The sequence below is a fragment of the Ranitomeya variabilis genome, chromosome 1 (assembly GCF_051348905.1).
Source record: "Ranitomeya variabilis isolate aRanVar5 chromosome 1, aRanVar5.hap1, whole genome shotgun sequence".
Lineage (NCBI taxonomy): Eukaryota > Metazoa > Chordata > Amphibia > Anura > Dendrobatidae > Ranitomeya > Ranitomeya variabilis.
Genome location: NC_135232.1, coordinates 257306141 through 257329669, shown reverse-complemented (window position 1 = coordinate 257329669; position 23529 = coordinate 257306141). Strand labels below are relative to the sequence as shown.

Below are 23529 nucleotides of genomic sequence, written 5' to 3'. Positions count from 1 at the left end.
CTGCAGCAAGTGGGCCTGCCACACAACCTGGAGATCAGGAAGCTGGTCCATCAGGTCTTCCCCTTCCCCAGTCCTCTGCCTCTAGCCAATTTTTTATGGGCTCCTCCCGGCAGAGGGCCGCGGACAGGTCACTCATGCCAGAGTTTTTGCACTTGAGCTCGGTCTTCCACGAGGGACTCAAGGCCATGGGTGACCGACTGGATACTGCCATTAGTCATACGAGCACACGTATCCAGGAGGTTACCACAGCCCTTGCCCAAGTGAAAGCCGACCTCCAGAGGCCAGCACATCATTTTTTTAATCAGATAGAACAGGGCATGTCGGAACACCTTAAGGCCCCGTCTCACATAGCGATTTACCAACGATCACGACCAGCGATACGACCTGGCCGTGATCGCTGGTAAGTCGTTGTGTGGTCGCTGGGGAGCTGTCACACAGACTGCTCTCTCCAGCAACCAACGATCAGGGGAACGACTTCGGCATCGTTGAAACTGTCTTCAACGATGCCGAAGTCCCCCTGCAGCACCCGGGTAACCAGGGTAAACATCGGGTTACTAAGTGCAGGGCCGCGCTTAGTAACCCGATGTTTACCCTGGTTACCAAAAAAACCAAACAGTACATACTCACCATCTGATGTCCGTCAGGTCCCTTGCTGTCTGCTTCCTGCTCTGACTGAGTGCCGCCGTACAGTGAGAGCAGAGCGCAGCGGTGACATCACCGCTGTGCTGTGCTCTCACTGTACGGCGGCACTCAGTCAGAGCAGGAAGCGGACGGCAAGGGACCTGACGGACATCAGATGGTGAGTATGTACTGTTTTTTTTTTTTTTACAATTTACGCTGGTAACCAGGGTAAACATCGGGTTACTAAGCGCGGCCCTGCGCTTAGTAACCCGATGTTTACCCTGGTTACCAGTGAAGACATCGCTGGATCGGTGTCACACACACCGATTCAGCGATGTCAGCGGGACCTCAACGACCAAAAAAAAGTCCAGGCCATTCCGACACGACCAGCGATCTCGCAGCAGGGGCCTGGTCGCTGGTACGTGTCACACATAGCGAGATCGCTACTGAGGTCGCTGTTGCGTCACAAAACTTGTGACTCAGCAGCGATCTCGCTAGCGATCTCGCTATGTGAGACGGGGCCTTTAGTCCAGATCTCCAGATTACTGTTATGCAGGCCTGCAATGCTGCTTACGTGCAGGCTATGCAGCAGAGTCGGTATTTACAGCAGACAGTGTGGGCATTTCCACCAGTGCCCACACTGTCACGCTTTACCTCAATGCCGACATCTGCTGCATACCACTGCACGGCCACCTCCATTCCAAACACTGCCGGACCGTATTACAGCACCACCACCATGCCCAGTGCAGTGGGTCAGCCCACCGCCACCACCATGTCAACTGCTGCTCCTGCTTGGGCCTCCTCCACTGCCACCACCATGCTGCAGCCGCAGGACCCTGGCCTGTCGTTCCCCGCCACCACCACAAGAATGCCGCTGCCGGACCCAGGCCCGTTCCGAGCCACCACCACAAGAATGCTGCTGCTGGACCCAGGCCTGTTACCCGCCCACACCACAAGAATGTCGCTGCCGGACCCAGGCATGTTATCCGCCACCACCACAGAAATGCCAATGCCGGACCCTGCCCTGGCGTTACCCGCCACCACTAGAAGGCAACAACAACGGCAGATGGACCGTGACATATCGGCGACCACATCAAGGCCAATACCCAGTAGCCCAACGAGGCTCCCCGGACGGCAGCGCCAAGCAAAAAAAGTGAAAGGCAATAAAAAAAAAAGACAATAGCTATCCCTCACCTCCCAATGTGTCTGTAATGTCTGCTTTGTCTCAACCTTCTAGTGTGTCTCTGCCCTCTCATGTGTCTAGCCCAATCCCCGACCCCAGTAGTTTTATTGCACCTTCTCCAGCCACCCCTGCGTCGTCAACAGTTAGCCAGCCCTCACTGCTCCACACCCCCCAATTACGGCAATCAACCCCAAGCAGGCGCAGTTAATTTGTTTTTTTTGTTTTATGTTGTTAAAATAAATATTCTCTTTTTGGTCCCCCAATAAGGTTTGGATAACTGTGTATTTCGTCGCCGGCAACACACACCGTGCGCCAAATTCAAAAATGCGCCGAACAATTATTTTTGGGCTACCTCCTAGCTCCAGTAGTTAGTTAGTACAACACATAAGGTTTCTGTGTGTTTGGTATAGAGAAAAGAGGTTGCCCCCCCAAAAAACACTTGTATTTTCAGTCTGTGACTTTTTGTCGCAGAATTAAGACAAAATGGTGGAAATACACAGCTGAATACATAGCTGTAACTATACTCAACTGGTCGTGTCTTAACAAAATTGTTAGTTATGACACCAGACCTTTACAGTTGAGAAATGTCTTGTATTACCACCATTTTATCTTCTTTGTACATTAAATCTATTTGACAAAAATTGAAGGGACGATAGAGGTGATACAAGGCATATCTATACTCACCAGGACATGTGTCAGAATAAATAAATTCATAAGCTACTTATTGATGCATCATGAATTCATTATTTATGACACCTGACTTGATGACTATTGATCTGTTGTGTGAAGCTTCCGTCACACTCTCATTATTGGCTCAGTATTTAACATCACTATTAGTAAGCCAAAACCTGGAGTGGTTCAATGTGAGTAAAAATCAAATAAAAATATAAACACCACCTCTGGATTTAACAACCACTCCTGGTCTCGGCTTATATACTGATGTTAAGTAATGAACAAATACTGAGAATGTGATGGCACCAAACAGCCATTGTCTACACAGTCTGCCTCACTTACCAACTGGTGAACCGAGTCATAACGCAATGACGTCAACAGCCCAAGAACCGTTAGTGGTATGTAAGAAAATACATGTGAGACATGGTGTAGATACTTAAACAGAATTTTTTTTATTAAAACAAACAACATGATCAACATTTTGAAAATAACTGTAAAACACCCAAAGACAACAGGACATTTCACACCATATTGTCCTGCCATTCCACACGACCGAGGTCTGAATAAAAAAAAGCAGCAAATTGGTCCCGCATGTGGCCTACTTCAACTGTTGACCGCAGCGGGTGATGACGGTAATCAGGCAAAGGGTTTCCAACAGGTTCATCAAGTTCTATGGTGGGTCGCTCCTTAGCCAGAATGAAATTGTGGAGAACCACACAGGCTTTTACCACCTCATCCACTGTCTCCATTTTTAGATTTATGGCAGTTGCTAGAATGCGCCATTTGGACACCATAATCCCAAAGGCACACTCTACTGTTCTGCGGGCCCTGGTTAGTCTGTAGTTATAGATCCGTTTTGTGCGGTTCAAGTCCCGACTTGAATAGGGCTTCAGGAGATTTTCACTCATCTGAAAGGCCTCATCCCCAACCATTACAAATGGCAGCGGTGGGCCTTGAGTGTTGGGGAGAGGTCGTGGCTGTGGAAAATTAAAATTTTTGCCATAAACAAGTCGGCCCATATCCGAGTTTTTAAAAGTCTGTGAATCGTTGCCACGGCCAAAAGCACCAATGTCCACGGCAAGGAAGCGACAGTCCGCATCGGCTATTGCCATGAGAACTACTGAAAAATATTTCTTGTAGTTGAAGAACTGTGATCCCGTTCTGGCTGGTTTGATAATCCGGATGTGCTTCCCATCCACCGCACCCAAACAGTTGGGGAAATCACAAACAGTCCAAAATTTATCCGCAATTTCCATTCACATGTCCTCCGTGGGTATGGGTATAAATTCTTCACGGAGAATGGTCCATAAAGCCCGGCAGGTGTCAAAAACTATTCCGGACAGGGTGGAAATTCCAAGGCGGTACTGGAAATGAAGGGATGACAAGCTCTCTCCAGTTGCAAGAAATCTGTAGAAAGAAAAAATAATTTACAAAAATGCCAAAAATACATGTCAGACCAGCAAAAATTATGACTAGCATTTGTTTAGAATTATTACGTACCTTAGGGTAACCAGGAGACGTTACTCTGGTGGAATCGCTCTACGGAGCTGTGTGTCCTGTCTCCGGATGGCTCCTTGGACGCGATCAAGCAAATTCCGGAAAGAGTCTTGTGACATCCTTGTATATTCCGGGAATTTTTCTGGGTTTTCATTGAGCTCGCCATACAGGGTGTGATATGCACCACGGCTCTCCCGCAGTTCTACAATGGGGTGTTGCCAAAAACGCCTACGCCGTGTCCTTCTCTGTCTTTCCCGGTTTCGGTGTTGCTCCCAAGCAAATGCACACGCCAGAAAAATCTTGATGCTTAGATCCAGTTTGAAGTAAAAGCTATCCATGTAAAGATCCATCTTGTCACAAGAGCAAAAATCTGAAGATTTCAGCTGTCCTAGGGTCTATATATATATATCCCGTAATACACGCCCTCTGTAGTCCCATTGGCTGTTTCTTGTGATCTAGATTTTTCTCCTGTAAATTTTTTTAAACGTGCGCAAAAAAAACGCAAACGCATGGATTACGCGTAAAAAAGCATGTAAACGCAGCGTTTTAATGCCGCATGCGTTAACCGCATGCAGATAGAAAACGCTGCGTTTACATGCGTTTTCTTGCGTTTTTCTTGACCTTGCATTTGCGGATTAAACGCTGCAGATTTAAACGCAAATGTGAAAGTAGCCTTAATGAGCGGGGCCATGTGATCGCTCAGCAGGAAGAGCTGCTGGAAGCCGGAACAAGGTGCAGTGCCACAGAGGGAGAACAGGCAGGTAAATAAGATGGATTGTTTTTTTGTTTTGTGTTTTTTGTTTTGTTTTTAACAGGAATCATACATAGGGATAAGGGGACAAGGAGCCATGCCTACAATGACAGGGACTGGGGAGCCATGCCTACAATGACAGGGACCGGGAGCTATGCCTAAAATGAAAGGGACCGGGGAGCCATGCCTACAATGACAGGGACCGGGGAGCCATGCCTACAATGACAGGGACTGGGGAGCCATGCCTACAATGACAGGGACCGGGGAGCCATGCCTACAATGACAGGGACCGGGGAGCCATGCCTACAATGACAGGGACCGGGGAGCCATGCCTACAATGACAGGGACCGGGGGAGCCATGCCTACAATGACAGGGACCGGGGGAGCCATGCCTACAATGACAGGGACCGGGGGAGCCATGCCTACAATGACAGGGACCGGGGAGCCATGCCTACAATGACAGGGACCGGGGAGCCATGCCTACAATGACAGGGACCGGGGAGCCATGCCTACAATGACAGGGACCGGGGAGCCATGCCCACAATGACAGGGACTAGGGAGCCATGCCTACAATGACAGGGACTAGGGAGCCATGCCTACAATGACAGGGACCGGGGGAGCCATGCCTACAATGACAGGGACCGGGGGAGCCATGCCTACAATGACAGGGACCGGGGGAGCCATGCCTACAATGACAGGGACCGGGGAGCCATGCCTACAATGACAGGGACCGGGGAGCCATGCCTACAATGACAGGGACCGGGGAGCCATGCCCACAATGACAGGGACTAGGGAGCCATGCCTACAATGACAGGGACTAGGGAGCCATGCATACAATGACAGGGACGGGGGAGCCATGCATACTATGACAGGGACGGGGGAGCCATGCATACTATGACAGGGACGGGGAAGCCATGCATACTATAACGGACGGGGGAGAGCCATGCATACAATAACAGGGACGGGAGAGCCATGCAGGGCCGGACTGGCCATCGGGCATTTCTGGCAAATGGCAGAAGGGCCGGTGGCAGTCGTGGGCCGCTCGCCAGCGCTGACTCACCCCCCCGCCAGCGCATTCAACTATACTGGCGTCTATGATGCTGGTACAGTTGAATGCAATAATGGGGGAGAGAGCGTCTGCTGTCGCTCCCTCTCTCATCATTCCCCGCTCTGTCTCTGACACTGCGGGTGCGCGATGATTTGACGTACCTGCTGTGTGTCGGGCGGGCAGACTGCAGCTGCTGAGACTGGAGCCGGGAGCAGCGCGGGGCAGGAGGAGAGGTGAGGAGAGTGTTTTTTTAAAAAAAAAAATATATATATATACATATATATATATCTCAATCAATGAGTGATAACTGGATCGTGGGGCTATTGGGGGGCTGTATTACATTCTATGGGGGCTGTGCTGCGTTACATTCTATGGGGGCTGTGCTGCGTTACATTCTATGGGGGGCTGTATTACATTCTATGGGGGGCTGTATTACATTCTAAGGGGGGGCTGTATTACATTCTAAGGGGGGGGGGCTGTATTACATTCTATGGGGGCTATTATATTCTATGGAGGGGCTACATTATATTCTATGGGGGGCTGCATTATGCTCTATGAGGGGGTTACATTATATTCTGTGGGGTGGCTGCATTATACTCTGGGGTGGCATCATTATACTATATATGGGCTGCATTATACTGTATTGAGGACTATGGGGAATACATTATACTATATGAAGAACTATACACCTACTGTATCCTCACCCATCCCTTGTAGATTGTGAGCCCTCGCGGGCAGGGTCCTCTCTCCTCCTGTTCCAGTTGTGACTTGTATCGGTCAAGATTATTGTACTTGTTTTTATTATGTATACCCCTCCTCACATGTAAAGCGCCATGGAATAAATGGCGCTATAATAATAAATAATAATAATAATAATAATAATACATTATACTATATGAAGAACTATGGGGTGCATTATACTATGGGAAGTGAATTGTACAACATGGATGACAATGGTGGGGCATTATACTATATGGAGCACTATGAGGAATGTATTATACTATTTGGAGGACTGAGGAGTGTATTATACTATATGGAGGACTGTGGCAGTATATTATACTATATGGAGGACCGAGGAATGTATTATACTATATGGAGGAATTGTAGTGTATTTTAATATATGGAAGACTATGAGGAGTGTATTATACTATATGGAGGACTATGAGGAGTGTATTATACTATATGGAGGACTATGAGGAGTGTATTATACTATTTGGAGGACTGAGGTGCACATTATAATATATGGAGGACTATGGGGTGTATTATACTAAACAAGCAAAATGCTGCCTATTCATCTAGTGATTGGATTGTTTATGTGGGAACAGCAGCACATCGCCGGTGTAAACTGTAGATGTGCTGCTGATAATATGATACTGTATGGGGACAGATTTATCTAATTGTGATTGTTCTGTTCCCTTCATTCTTTCTCAGTTGGTGTAAAGAGGCCGGGAAACAAGCGAACGACTTCAGTATTGTGATCACACTCGTTTAGTGGCCTGAGAACAGCGCATGTAAATACAGCAGAAATGCTTCGCAGGGAGACCAGGCAAGGATGATGACAGTTGTAGTTAGCACCCCGAGCCTGGGAATAGTGCTAACTCTACTGCTTTTCCCAGCCGCCAGAGCATTTAATTCTGGTATGTGTAATGATTTTTAGGGTTGATGTCAGCTGCGTAATCTCAGCTGCTATCAATCCCTGGTGTAAGTAATGGAGGTGTCTATCAGACACCCCCACTACTAGCCCAGACCTGGCGAAATCCAGTGACTCTGAAGAGCGGTGACGATAGTAACAGTACCACTCTTCACAGTCGCCGATCTCAGCGCAAGACCCAGAATATCTGAAGAGCGGTGACGTTACTGATGTCACCGCTCTTCAGAGTCATCGGGTCTCGTGCTGTGCAGCGGAACCAAAAGTGGCTCCAGGCAAAGTTTATGGAGCATTAGAATGAGGTTCCATAGCCTTTGGTCGTCTCAATCCCTTCATTATCTACGAGATCCAGATATGTAGTTAAAGTAGTGGCTTTTCTTGGTACTGCAACTAAAAGCAATAAATAGGACTGAGCTGTAATGCTGGATACAGCTGTAATTATATGTTATATAGTCGTGTTACACTCCCCTCACTTCTTGTAACCTACAAGTGTACAAAGATATTATACAGTCACCATGTGACAAGTGGGCCTGTGTACCTTCAAATGCCAGGGCTGAATTTTAGTCCCAGTCCGGCCCTGGAGCCATGCATGCAATTACAGAGACGGGGGGAGCCATTCATACCACGATAGGGATGAGGGGACAATGCATACTTAGCTTATACTCAAGTCAATAAAGCTTACTAAGTTTTTCATGGCAAAAGTAGGTGCCTCCGCTTATACTCGAGTATATACGGTACGTATTTTTAAGTTGTTTATTAATTAATATTTAATTTATAATATAACACCTAAAAGGGCACACATACCATTGATCTTGGCATTAGCTTTGGCATCTGAAATGGCTTCCTGACACAATTCAATTCCCACAACCTTCTTCACTTTCTTTAGGTGAGAAAAAAAGCAAACATTACTGCCATGAAACACAAACACCTTCAAAACAATCTATTGTTGGTGATATAAGGGAGCGATATCTTACATAGTCCGATTTCTCACCACCCACAGGCAGTTGACCATACTCCTCAATTCATACATGAAAAGACTAAATAAAAGGAAAGGCCCAATGATAGAGATCACTCCTATACCATTACCACCAATAGCAGTCTTTCAACCCATTTACAGCCAGAGATGTACATTGGGACTTTAAACACTTGCTGTGGCTAAAGCTCAGATATTGGTATTAAAGCCTAGAATCTAAGCAATCAAATGACACCTGGCGTAACATTCCGGAAGGAAGATTTGGGAGCAGCAAAATGGCATTTGGATTATGGAGATTTTTCATGCCTGACATGATTACAAGTGGTATGTATGGACTGTGCCCATCTTTAATGTACATTTTTTATTTCATAAAAATGTACATTAAAGATGGGCAGAGTCCATATATTATTTCCCCCCCTAGGGAAACTCTTTAACCCCTTCATGACCCAGCCTATTGTGACCTTAATGACCTGGCCGTTTTTTGAAATTCTGACCAGTGTCCCTTTATGAGGTAATAACTCAGGAACGCTTCAACGGATCCTAGCGGTTCTGAGATTGTTTTTTAGTGACATATTGGGCTTCACGTTAGTGGTAAATTTAGGTCGATCATTTTTGCTTTTATTTGTGAAAAAAATGGAAATTTGGCTAAAATTTTGAAAATTTTGCAATTTTCAAATTTTTAATTTTTATTCTGTTAAACCAGAGAGTTATGTGACACAAAATAGTTAATAAAAACATTTCCCACATGTCTACTTTACATCAGCACAATTTTGGAAACAAAATTTATTTTTGCTAGGAAGTTATAAGGGTTAAAATTTGACCAGCGATTTCTCATTTTTACAACGAAATTTAAAAAAACATTTTTTTAGGGACCACCTCACATTTGAAGTCAGTTTGAGGGGTCTATATGGCTGAAAATACCCAAAAGTGACACCATTCTAAAAACTGCACCCCTCAAGGTGCTCAAAACCACATTCAAGAAGTTTATTAACCCTTCAGGTGTTTCACAGCAGCAGAAGCAACATGGAAGGAAAAAATGAACATTTAACTTTTTAGTCACAAAAATGATGTTTTAGCAACAATTTTTTTATTTTCTCAAGGGTAAAAAGAGAAACTGGACCCCAAAAGTTATTGTACAATTTGTCCTGAGTACACTGATACCCCATATGTGGGGGGGAACCACTGTTTGGGCACACGACAGGGCTCGGAAGGGAAGGAGCACCATTTGACTTTTTCAATGAAAAATTGGCTCCAATCTTTAGCGGACACCATGTCGCGTTTGGAGAGCCCCTGTGTGCCTAAACATTGGAGCTCCCCCACAAGTGACCCCATTTTGGAAACTAGACCCCCCAAGGAGCTTACTTAGATGCATAGTGAGCAATTTGAACCCCCAGGTGCTTCACAAATTGATCCTTAAAAATGAAAAAGTACTTTTTTTTCACAAAAAATTTATTTTAGCCTCAATGTTTTCATTTTTACATGGGCAACAGGATGAAATGGATCCTAAAATGTGTTGGGCAATTTCTCCTGAGTACACCGATACCTCACATGTGGGGGTAAACCACTGTTTGTGCACACAGCAAGGCTCGGAAGGGCAGGAGCGCCATTTGACTTTTTCAATGAAAAATTAGCTCCAATTGTTAGCGGACACCATGTCGCGTTTGGAGAGCCCATGTTGTGCCTAAACATTGGAGCTCCCCCACTTGTGACCCCATTTTGGAAACTAGACCTCCCATGGAACTAATATAGATGTGCGGTGACCACTTTAAACCCCCAAGTGCTTCACAGAAGTTTATAACGCAGAGCCGTGAAAATAAAAAATAATTGTTCTTTCTTCAAAAATTATTTTTTAGCCCGCAATTTTTTATTTTCACAAAAGTAACAGGAGAAATTGGACCCCAAAAGTTGTTGTGCAGTTTGTCCTGAGTACACGGATAGCCCATATGTGGGGGTAAACTACTGTTTGGGCACACGTCAGGGCTCGGAAGGGAAGTAGTGACTTTTGAAATGCAGACTTTGGTGTAATGGTCTGCGGGCATCACGTTGCGTTTGCAGAGCCCCTGATGTGCCTAAACAGTAGAAACCCCCCACACGTGACCCCATTTTGGAAACTAGACCCCCCAAGGAACTTATCTAGATATGTGGTGAGCACTTTGAACTCCCAAGTGTTTCATAGAAGTTTACAACACAGAGCTGTGAAAATAAAAAATCATTTTTCTTTCCTCAAAAATGATGTTTTAGCAAGCAATTTTTTATTTTCGCAAGGGTAACAGGAGAAATTGGACCCCAATAGTTGTTGCCCAGTTTGTCTTGAGTACATTGATACCCCATATGTGGGGGTAAACCACTATTTTGGGCGCACGTCAGTGCTCGGAAGGGAGGGAGCACCATTTGACTTTTTGAATACAAGATTGACTGGAATCAATGGTGGCGCCATGTTACGTTTGGAGACCCCTGATGTGCCTAAACAGTGGAAACCCCTCAAATCTAACGCCAACACTATCCCCAACACACCCCTAAGCCTAGCCCCAACTCTAGCCATAACCCTAATCACAACCCTAACCCCAACACACCCCTAACCACAACCCCAACACACCCCTAACCCTAATCCCAACCCTAACCCCAACACACCCCTAACCCTAACCACAGCCTAATCTTAACCCTATTTCCAACCCTAGCCCTAATTCCAACCCTAACCCTAAGGCTATGTGCCCACGTTGCGGATTCGTGTGAGATTTTTCCCCACCATTTTTGAAAAATCCGCAGGAAAATAGTAGTTACTCACCGATAACGGTGTTTCTCTGAGCCCATGACGGCACCACGGAGAGGGGATCCGCCCATCAAGGACAGGAAACCTACAGATAAAAAGGCGGTACCTCTCTCCCGCATCAGTTTGTTAACAGAGCATAAAGGGAACATCAGGTTAATGATTACAAATGTTTCAACATTACTAAACCTTAATAAAGATACCGCGTGCTTAATGATTATATACATAATCAACATTGTAAGAATGTGCACACCCACGCGTGAGGGAGGGAATGTACGGGTGCCGTCATGGGCTCAGAGAAACATCGTTATCGGTGAGTAACTACTATTTTCTCTGTCCCCCATGACGGCACCACGGAGAGAATTGCAGAGACTGTACATTAGGGAGGGACTACCGCTTCCAGAACCCTTCTACCAAAAGTAAGGTCTGAAGAAGAAGTTAAGTCCAACCGATAGTGCTTAAAGAAAGTCGAAGGTGAAGACCAAGTAGCAGCTCTACATATCTGGTCTATTGTTGCTCCGGCTCTCTCTGCCCAGGAGGCCGCCATCGCCCTAGTTGAATGAGCTTTAACTTCCCCTGGAGCTGGCATCCCGCTTGAGGTATACGCGAGGTTGATGGCATCCCTGATCCATCTTGCCAATGTACCCTTGGAGGCCTTTTTGCCTTTCCGAGGGCCCTGAAAACACACAAAGAGAGATCCTTCCTCTCTACACTCCCTAGTAGCCTCCAGGTAATGGATGAGACACCTTCTAACATCCAATTTGTGTAGTGATTTTTCCCCCTCGTTTTTAGGGTTAGGACAAAAGGAGGGAAGAGAGATCTCTTGGGACCTATGGAACCGGGAGGCCACTTTTGGCAAGTATGCCGGATCAGTTTTTAATACCACCCTGTCCTCCAATATTAGTGTGCAGGGTGGCCCGGCTGACAAGGCTTGTATGTTGCTAATTCTTCGGGCTGAAGTGAGGGCTACCAAAAGGGAGGTTTTAAAGGATAAAAGAACTTCCCTTAAAGATTCTAAGGGCTCAAAAGGGGCTTTGGTAAGGGCTGTGAGAACTAGATTTAAATCCCACTGTGGGGCTCTACGTGAGGGTAGAGGCCTAGATCTTTCTGCCGCCTTAACGAATCTGGAAACCCATCGATTCTTTGCTAGATTGTAATTAAACAGTGCCCCAAGTGCGGCAATATGAACCTTCAGTGTATTAGTGGCTAGGCCTTTTTCCAGCCCATTTTGCAGAAATTCTAACACCGATTTGAGAGGGATTCCTTCGGAGACTTTAGCCCCTGAGGAAGAGAGGAATTTTTTCCAGATTTTACCATACTGCTTAGTAGTTGTTAATTTTCTACTTTTTAAGAGGGTTGACACTAGACCTTGAGAAAAACCTTTCTCTATCAGTAACCCCCTCTCAAATTCCAAGCAGTCATGTGTAACCTCGCTACCTGCGGGTGTGATACTGGACCCTGGAATAGGAGATTGGGCAGGTCTGGGAGTATCCAAGGGTCTGTTATGGACATCCTTCTGGCCCAGGAAAACCAAGTTCCCTTCGGCCAGAAAGGGGCAATCAATATCACCCGGGCGCTGTCCTCCCTTATTTTCCTCAGAACTGCTGGTATCAGTGTGATAGGGGGAAAAGCATAAGCCAGTTTGTGCTTCCAAGGAATCATGAAAGCATCCAGCGCCACCGGGTTCCCTGCTGGGTTTATGGAACAAAAGGTGGTCACCTTCCGATTTAGGTTGTTTGCGAAGAGATCTATTGTCGGAGATCCCCACATGTCCGTTATCTGATTGAATATGGACTGGTTCAGTTCCCATTCCCCCTGTTTTAGGCAGACCCGACTCAGGTAGTCTGCCTTGAAATTGTCCACCCCTTTTATGTGAAGTGCCGTCAAGGATGCTAAATTTTTCTCGGCCATCTGTAAGATTGAATGTGTCACTTCCATCAGTGGTTGAGAGTGTGTTCCCCCCTGATGGTTTATGTAGGCCACTACCACTCTGTTGTCTGAAAACAATCTTACATGATGTGAGTGAAGGGGTTTTTGGAATTCTGTAAGAGCGAATTTTACTGCCAGTAATTCCCTCATGTTGGAGGATGCTTCTTTTACGTCGTCTGACCATGTCCCCTGAACCACTAGATCGTGTAGGTGAGCCCCCCAGCCGATGGGACTTGCGTCTGTGGTTACCACCTTTGACACTGGGATTACCCATGGTAGACCGCGGCCCAAATTGCTGTCTTTTGTCCACCAATCTAGAGAGAGAATTGTATTTAACGAGAAGGTGAACTGACTTTCTAAATTTCCCTTCAGGGAAATTTCTTCTGCTAATATCTGCCATTGCAGTTCCCTTGTATGTGACTGGGCCCATTGGACGGCAGAAATGCAGGCTGTCATGGACCCGAGGAGAGACATTGCTTCTCGAAGCGATATAGAGGGGAGATCTCTTGCCCTGGACACTAACCCCACCATCTTTTGGATCTTTTCTTGGGGTAGGCGACATTCCTGGGAGATGGAATCCAGCGTGGTTCCCAGGTACTCCTGAATCTGATTCGGTATTAGTCTGGACTTCTTCAGATTCAGGAGCCACCCCAAGCTTTCCAAAGAGTCCATAACTAACTCTAGTTGGTTTTTGCAATGTTGGGGAGAGTTGCCTATTATCAGGAAATCGTCCAGATAAGAGACGATTAGGGTGTTTTGTTTCCTCAGGTCTGCCATGACTTCCGCTATCAATTTGGTAAATACCCTTGGGGCTATTGCGAGACCGAATGGTAGGGCCGTAAACTGATAATGCTTTACTATCCCTCCTATTTCGATTGCCACCCTGAGGAATTTTTGGAAGTCTTTGTGAATGGGGACGTGGTAGTATGCGTCCTTTAAGTCGAGTACTACCATGAAACAATGCGGAAACAACATTTTGACTGCTGTCTTTATTGTTTCCATTTTGAAAGGTTCCACAATCAGGTGTTTGTTTAAGTTTTTTAAATTGATAATTGTCCTGAAAGACCCGTCTGGCTTTTTCCTGAGAAAAATCGGAGAGTAGAACCCTCTCCCTTTTTCCTGGAGGGGGATCTCCCGAAGAACCCCTTTGTTCAATAATGTTGTGACTTCCTGTTCCAGAGCTATCCGCTCCTGTGGAGAAGCTCTCTGAGATGTCACCAGGAAGGACGGCTGAGGGAACGTAAGAAATTTGAATTTCAGTCCCGATTGTACCAAGTCCAGAATCCAGGCACTGCTGGTTATCTTTTCCCAGGCTGAGAGGAAGAGGGCCAATCTTCCTCCCACCTGGGGCAAAAGTTCATTGTGGGGGTTTTTTGGTATCGGTGGGGCTTTTGTTGAAAATAAACCCTTTATTTTTATTCTTTTTGTCTTCCCATCTGTCCTGTGTCCTAGGGGGCTTCCTACGGAAGAATTTTTTACTCCGAAAAGGGCGTTTGTAAGATGGGTATTGCAGGGCGGGAAAGGACTTCTTTTTGTCCCCTGCCTTTTCCAAAATATCATCCAGAGTAGAGCCAAAAAGAAATTCTCCCTCACAAGGAATATTACAAAGTTTTGTCTTTGTTTGGAGGTCTCCGGGCCAACATTTGAGCCAGAGGGCTCTTCTGGCTGCATTGGAGAATACCGCTGATCTGGCCGAAAGCCTGATGGAGTCTGCTGACGCATCGGCCAGAAAAGCGGCTGCCCCTTTCATTACTGAATACAAAACTCCCAAATACATTTTGTGAGCGCACGAGGTCTGGCAGTAGATACGCCAAAAGACCCCGACCTCACCAAATCAGCTCAAAACAAACCATGCCAAAAGGAGAAAAATTCAGAGCAATGATTTATAAAACAAACTTTAATTGCCATAAATAGTACAAAAATATATATCAAAACATTACATTATTTAATGACTAGAGCACAGGATGAATGTCCCAGGAATGCTGGAAAAGCGCCCATCCCCCCACTCCCCCAGATGTAAATACCCTTGTAATGGTATGCATAAGGAAAAGCACCTACACTATCCAACCAAGGTCACCCCAAAACAGTGGGATTCTATAGTAATGCCATTAAGTATGGTGGTGGAAAGAGGGTGCTAGCACTTACCACTACACAGAGGTAGGAGGGGGCGGTCGGGCGATGGTCCACCAGGGGGAAGTGGCACTGGTGGCCACGAAACGTGCGTTGGGGACCATCGCCCGACCGCCCCCTCCTACCTCTGTGTAGTGGTAAGTGCTAGCACCCTCTTTGATATATATTTTTGTACTATTTATGGCAATTAAAGTTTGTTTTATAAATCATTGCTCTGAATTTTTCTCCTTTTGGCACCCTTTCATTACTGGTAGAGTATTTAGTATACTGTCTCTGGTTGCTTTATCCTTGAGCTGGGATTCCAGCTGGTCAAGCCACACCATAAGGGAGCGGGAAGTGCAAGCTGTGGCCACCGCTGGTTTTAGGCCCCCTCCTGCTGCTTCCCAGGAACTTTTTAAGAAAGCATCCGCTTTTTTATCCATGGGATCCTTCAAGACCCCCATGTCTTCAAAAGGTAGGGCAAACTTTTTTGACGCTTTAGCGATTGCTACTTCTAATTTGGGTGCTTTTTCCCAAAAGGAGCATTTAGGGTCTTCAAAAGGGTATTTTCTTTTGGGTGTAAGCGGGGCCTTTTTTAAAGGTTTTTTCCATTCTTTGTTTATTAAGGCTTGTATTTTATCATTAAGGGGAAACACCCTTCTTTTTTTCTGCTCCAGTCCACCGAACATGATATCTTGGACTGATTTTTTAGTGTGGGATTCAGCAAGACCCATGGTACTTCTGACCGCTTTAATTAGGGAGTCCGTTTCTTCTAATGGGAAGCAACTACGACCTCCCTGAGAAGAGGATGATGAAGAGGATGATGAAGAATCGGAGGAATTTGAACTAATCTCCCCGCTATCCGAGTCACTAGAATCAGATATAGGGGTTTTTTGTTTAATTTTTTTACGTTTTTTACCCTCCTGGAGAGACTTAAAGGTATCTTCCACCTGAGTTTTAATTAGTGTTTTGAGTTCTGTGGCGAACCCCGGAAGCCCTTCACAGAGAGTCTCCTCCATACAGGATTTACATAATCTTTTTTCCCATGAGGCCGGTAAATCTTCTTTACAAAGTGCGCAGATCCTGTGTTTGGACTTCCCTGCGCTCTTCCTTCCCTAAAACAAGCAAGAGAAAGGTAGGCTCTATTAGCCGGAGCATTCACGGAGATCACTCACCACCTGGTGTACCCTCAGTACCGGCTGTGGATGGTCCGTATCAACTGCCTGGTGCTCCTTTGATCTGGATGCAGCACTAGAATTTTTGCTGTGCTGAGATCCAGACCGTGCTCCAGCTCCACGCCGCTGGACATGAGAGGTCCCTTGCCCCTGCTGTCGGCGTTTCTGCTGCTGCTGCTGCTGCGGTGCCTGCGTTTGCTGCGCTGGTGAGCCCTGCAATTCGGGGTCACTCATAGCTGCTGGGGAACGCTGGCTGTACTCCATTAGAGCAACTAGCCAGGGAATCAGGCTTCATTTAAATATTCTATGCGCCGATTTCCGCGCGCTCCTCGACGCTTAGCAGTGCGCATGCGCGAATCCCAGCATGCCCCGCCTTGTCCCAGCAGGCCCTGCGCCGCCCAGAATGCCCTGTACCGACCAGAAGGCATTGCAGCACCCGCGCGTGCGCATTACCAACCAGGAAGTCCGGCAACACGCCGCTGGTGTCTCCTGATGCGCCGTTCGAGCGCGCATTGCCGCGCCGTGCTCCACCTATGGAGGGACCCCTCACAGTGGAATTCGCGTGGGTGTGCCATGTGGAATCCCCACCAAGTGAGGATTCCTCTAGGAGCCGCAGCGCTGCTGCTGCGGTCCCCCGCTCACCCTAGAGACCTACTGATCCCAGCGGTGGCGCTTCGGGTGGCCCAGCCTAGCCGAGGCAGGGAACCCCCGCTGCCTGAACCGGTCTGACTGGCCCCGGAATCCAACGACGATCTGAGGTAAGATCTGCTGCAGGTCCCGTCAAGGTCAGGAAACCAAACTGATGCGGGAGAGGTACCGCCTTTTTATCTGTAGGTTTCCTGTCCTTGATGGGCGGATCCCCTCTCCGTGGTGCCGTCATGGTGGACAGAGAAAAAGGCACTGCGTTTTACCTACGGATTTACCGAAGATTTCCAGTGTTTTTTGTGCGGATTTCACCTGCGGATTGCTATTGAGGAACAGGTGTAAAACGCTGCGGAATCCGCACAAAGAATTGACATGCTGCGTAAAATACAGCACAACGTTTCCGCGCTGTATTTTTCGCACCATGGGCACAGCGGATTTGGTTTGCCATAGGTTTACATGGTACTGTAAACCTGATGGAAAACTGCTACGAATCCGCAGCAGCCAATCCGCTGCGGATCTGCAGCCAAATCCGCACCGTGTGCACATACCCTAATTCTAACCCTAACCCTAGTTCTAGCCCTAACCCTAGTGTAAAAAAATATATATATATATATATATATATATTTTCTTTATTTTATCATTGTCCCTACCTATGGGGGTGATAAAGGGGGGGTTTATTTAGAATTTTTTTTATTTTGATCGCTGTGATAGAACCTATCACAGCGATCAAAATGTACCTGTAACGAATCTGCCGGCAGATTCGGCGGGCGCACTGCGCATGCGCCCGCCATTTTGGAAGATGGCGGCGTCCATGGAGCACACGGACGGACACGGGAGGGACACCGGAGGTCGGTAAGTATGAGGGGGGGGGGGGAAATCGGACAGCGGGGGGAGGGATCGGACTGCGGGGGGAGCGGACAGGAGGACGGAGGGGAGTGGAGGACAGCAATTACAGGACGGAGGACCGTGGGGACAAGATCGGTGGCGGTGGAGGGGGGCAGATCGCGATCTCCAGCCATGGTTGATGCTATTGCAGCATCAGCCATGGCAGGATTGTAATATTTCACCAATTTTCATTGGTGAAATATTACTATCGCTCTGATTGAAAGTGAAAGTGAAACGTCACTTTCAACAGCCAAACAGAGCGATCGTAGCCACGGGGGGGCGAAGCCACCGCCCTGGGCTCAAGTACCACTCCCCGTCCCTGCAGGTCGGGTGAAATTACAGTTAACCCTTTCACCCGGCCTGCAGGAGCGCGATCCGACCATGACGCATATGCTGCATCACAGGAAGGATTGGCACAGGTTTTCATGACGCATACACTGCGTCAAAGGTCGGGAAGGGGTTAAATTGAGGCTAACCTGACGGGTGTGGATTCTGATCATATTAAATCCCCTATATCAGCTATCGATAGGTGAAGCTGCAGCCGAATATATGGCTGATGAAGATCTGCAGAAGGGAGACCCACTTTTTGATAGCAGCTCTCTAATACCTCTCTGGCTGATATCTCTAGCAATATACCGCCCCTATTTAACATAATGTGTTACTTACCTTTGCTAAGGAGATTCCAATAGTGCCTGTGCCACAGCAAACATCCAGTACAGTACTGTTCTGGTCCAGCTGAGCCCAGTCTGCAATGGCTGAATACAAAACCTCTGCTGCAAGTGTGTTAACCTGTGTATATATTAAGAAGAATAGGTTGATAGGTGAACTTGATGGACTTAAGGGAACCGGTCATGTCATTTTTAGCTATTCAACTGCCCCCACGTTTTTAAACATAATAGTGCAAGCTTTTCTTTGAGAAAACATGTTAGGCTATGTTCACATTTGCGTTTTGTGACGCATGCGTCCGACGTTTACATGAAATTTGACGCTCAAAAAACTGCATCATGTAGCGTCAGCTGCGGCCTGACTGTTGCGCCCAAATGATGCATGCGTCACAAAACGCTTGACAACGCATACCGGCGCATGTCCATGCGCCCCCCATGTTAAAGATAGGGGCGCATGACGCATGCGTCGGTATCAGTCGACGACGCTGCGCCCAACAACGCAAATGTGAACGTTACCTTAGTGATGCACACTGCATTACTAACACCACACTGGGGGCAGTTGAATAGCTAAAAATGACATGGCATGTTCCCTTTAAAACTACGCAATTGTGAAACTATGAATAGGAAATCTACTAGTAGCTTTCGGAAAACAATGCGAGAACTTTAATAAAAGGAGTGCTGAGATTTCAGCTCTTAGTTTTACTATGCAAAATAACCTTAGAAAAATTAACATGTAGGATGCAACCAATGGGCAACAGTTTTTCTTTTTGTTTAGAAAGTTCTCCTCCATATCTCATGTATATGCCATACTTTTCTACCTGGAAAAAAGCATGAGGTGAAATCCGAAAGGTTAGTCCCAGCAGTTCTTCAAAGATGTAATGTTCTCCAGTCACATGCTCCACAGGTAAATCTTCCAAGTTTGGAGATTTTCTGCCAGAAATACATGAAGAATATATGCGAGTTATTTCTCCAGTTCGACTCAATCACCACAGATAAATAAACAGGTTATATACTATTGGACGACCCCCTTCTGGATCATCCAAGGTACATATAAAAGGAAATCCTACTGTTAACTTCTGGACTGGCGTCATTGATCCAATGTCAGCGTTGTATCCACTGCAAGTCACATCAAACCTTGACATCACATGAATGGTACTGGTCTGAGGTCAGTATAGCATTTTTTTTATTTTATACTGCACCTTTGGGCAATTTCAGAATGGGTTGTCATTAATAAACAACCCATGTAACGGCTTGTACAAAAACAAGTATAAAGGGTGTTATTTTAATACCAAAATGTAAATTTTAAAACATCATTAAGGAGTAACTGTGCTTTCAAATAATTAGTCAGAATGAGGTGTCCTGTGTGTACATGAGGAATACCACCATTTCTGGACGCTATGTGACTTCTATCCTGCATTCTCACCAGTTTTCCCTTTTGCTTGCGCTATCTGTAGTGTGCAATCCACTTGTAGCTGGGAGGAGGAGGAGAAGAGCTGCAGTGATTTTTCCCATAGACAGCACAGAGAGGAGAACGCCTGCTTTCCATTCACTTTTTAGCTCAGAGACAAGCTGCAGCAGCATGGGTGACATTATACAGCAGAGCTGAGCTGAGTCTATCTGAATCAACCTCTGATGTGGAGGGAAACCACTTCATACACAGTTCTGCACAATGATTTTCTGTCGCCCTCTGTATGTTCCCTACCTTTTCCTCACTCCCCCTCCCACATCCCCTTTCCATAGAAGAAAATGGGCTGCTTCATATGATGCCTACAGTCTCTCTCCTGTGGGCAAGACTTAAGATGCTTTTTCAAAGTGGATGTGGAGTTTAGGAGGCAACAAGTGTCTTATAAGTGAGCAAGGAAGCCGTGCCCTCTGACACGATAAATAAGACTGCTCAAAGTACAGGTCAGATTTAAGTAGGCAATGTATGTAATCAATAACTAGTCAATGACTATTCCCGACGGCCTCGCCATACACATGCATGCTTGTTTCAAGCAGACATACATTTGTTGTAAAATGGAAGAGGAAAGCAAGTTACTTTTCTTTTATTCTTGGACATTAGGATTACTAAATAATATGGTACATGTATGGCAAATATAGCACCCTTCAAAGTGTTCAAGGCCCTGCTCAAGAGTTTAACATATCAGAACAAATTTACCAAAACTGTAGGTTCAGTCCTGCTGACCTCAGACTGTTTGCTTTATCATGGTCATAAATGTTGACTGACAGTCTGTAGTCTTTTGCTAAGTGAAGAGTAAAAACCAAGTGAGGCAAACTAATGCCGGACAGAATAGAAACTATAAATGTAGACAACGTATGTATTAGAAATAACCCACCTTTGACCTTCCTCCACAAAATAAAGTGAGGTGACCCCACTATCTTTTCCCGGTCCATCTGTGAAAAACTTTGCTAAGGAAGATTTTAGCTCGGTCAGATCTTCCTTGCCCAGTTTCTACGGAGAAATAATTTATACATATGTTTTAAAAACAAACAAACATAAAATACACAATAACCCATAAAAAAAAAACAAAAAACAATGTAACAGTACAAAAAAAACAAAAACACTCAAACATAAAATATCCACTAACGGCACACAGAGAAAAGATTATATACCTGTGGATGAAAATAGACGATTGCCATAACGTGACCCTTTCTGGTGCTCCTGACAGTGAGCTGCTTCCAGTGGCCTCCATACGACTCTGGGCAGTAGACTACATATGGTGAAGCCCTGCAGAGATCAGATCACAGCTTCATTAAGCTCCATCATATATGTCCACCTATATAATTAAAAAATGAACTTCTACCTTACTATGGACACATTTTTGCATCTGGTGGCATTGGTAGTGATCAGCTCTGGACAGAAAACTATTCTTTTCTGTATGGCTACAGATACCAGACTGATCAATAAAGAGCACATTTGTCAGTGTGAGCACAAAATCACTGTTCAAACTAAGCACAGCTCCTTGTAGAAGACTTAGCCCTAATAATATTACACTTTTAGTGTCCAAATCTGTTGCTGCATTTGCCAGAAATAGTCATTTATTCAAAATATGCTAATGGGGAGCACCCTTGGTGTGGCCGAGCAGTTCAGTGCCCCATACCACCTACTTGTTTTCATATTTCTCTGCCCTTCTCTGGTTTATGTACCTCATTAGCATAGTCTAAAAATTTCTGGCAAACACATCAATGGAGCTGGACACTAAAGGTACGATTTTTATTAAGGCTATGTCTGTTTGGACAGTCATTTTGTGCTTACAAACTCCATTTTAACGTGAATGATGGTGAGGAAATCACATATTAGAGACTTCCCTTCAGAGGATTTTATTATCATAAAATATTTATGCTACCTAATATATTCCTGAAAAGCCTTGGCGACCTTCTTTGTGATACAGGGAATGTGAACAGTATCAAAGGGCTCCACTACTGCACAGGTTCCTCCTTTGTACTTTCCCAGTCGAAATCCTACAGTCTTGTCTTCATTACTGGCACCAGCGCCAATCAGGAACTCACACTTGTTCCTATACTCTGTCTGAGAGAAATACAATTCAGTCTATGAACCGGACAAAATAATACTACATAAATACATGCAGCAGAGCAGAATCTCAGGCCTTTGTGGATGCAATGAATAAACAAATATGCAAAGTAAAATAGAGTTTGGTTATTTTATTACTGTGACATGGTTTTCCATTTCAGAAGTTTTATCTGGAAGCAATTGCAGTTTTTGAAGTGCAGTTTATTCAACCAGAAAATGACTTAGCGGGAATGAGTGTTACTCTCCTGTACTAGCCCCAGCGCTAATCCGCACATCTCTCCTCTTTTGCACACTATGCATCACTATATGAACTCAGTAGGAACCCCTGACGTTATCTGTCTAGGCTTCTTAGCTGCGTGGTACCCGAGTATTGAGCTAGAAACACACACTACTTTCACGTGCATTGCTGGAGCTACCCACTTTACCTACCCAGTTCTACATCTATTTATAAGGGTCCCACTTGATAGAAGCCCCTAAGCCATTACTGGGTGCTGTCCTCACATTGGGCTCTACTACTCCAAGGTACATGACGGCCAACTCAGCTCTACTGTTCCTGAGAGCTGTCCCCATACTCGGCTCAGCTACACCAAGGTTCTGTCTGTATCCCCTGCTCTACTGATCATCTTACATAGAGTATTTCCAGTTCCACTGATCCTTGTCTCATCCAGCATTATAAATATAGAAAAGAAAACAGGGGGGTAGCCAGCTCACCAGTAATCACCGCAGGTGCACGGAACTCCGCTGCAGGCAGACGTAATGTTCATAGAAAAAGAAAAGTTGAGTTCCAGCTCCTTAAAACAATTCGTTTATTGAATCAGAATATAAAATCCAATTGTCCATGGTGTACATAATCCCACCGAAAAGTGCCTAGGTGACAGAGCTTATACGGCAACGCGTTTCGATCAGAGTGATCTTTATCAAAGCCATACTACGATCTGGTTGTGCTCCTCTATATGAGGCAACTCCACCAACCAGAGCATTTGTATAAATCACATGACAATTTGCAAGGTCCTATTTTAAAACCAATATATAAACATATAACACAACTTAAAATATTCATCTCACAATCAACAATAATGTAACATAGTTTCAATTCTTTTGTTTAATCCCATTGGTACACGAGTATTTAACTGGAAAATCCAATATGCTTCTCGTGTAAGAAGACGGCGCCTGGTATCGCTGCCACGAGGAGATGCATTAACTCGTTCTATTCCCTGGACCTGAAAATACGCAGTGCTGCGTGCATGTTGCGTAACAAAATGTTTTGATGCTGCCGATATATTTCTATTTCCATTGAGCACATGACCCATTGTAGTACATGTAAATTTGCAGCTGTCGCTAAAACCTTTCAAAATGCGGATGAAACAATTAAATTTGATATAAAGCGATATATTAACTGCAATTCATCCAATGTAGTGTACAAAATTAA

General features: G+C 45.6%; 1 protein-coding gene across 3 annotated transcripts in view; it reads right to left on the bottom strand.

Moving 5' to 3' along the window:
- TRMT2A (tRNA methyltransferase 2A) overlaps positions 1-23529 on the bottom strand; it is a 99449-nt gene that overhangs the window by 37129 nt on the left and 38791 nt on the right. For all 3 annotated transcript variants that reach the window (XM_077293380.1, XM_077293378.1, XM_077293379.1), the window contains exons 4-9: positions 21916-22097; positions 21182-21296; positions 20905-21020; positions 19387-19498; positions 18570-18692; positions 8225-8300 (exon numbers count right to left, since the gene is read on the bottom strand). In XM_077293380.1, the coding sequence (XP_077149495.1) occupies positions 8225-8300; positions 18570-18692; positions 19387-19498; positions 20905-21020; positions 21182-21296; positions 21916-22097 (724 nt within the window). The remainder of the gene's footprint in view (positions 1-8224; positions 8301-18569; positions 18693-19386; positions 19499-20904; positions 21021-21181; positions 21297-21915; positions 22098-23529) is intronic.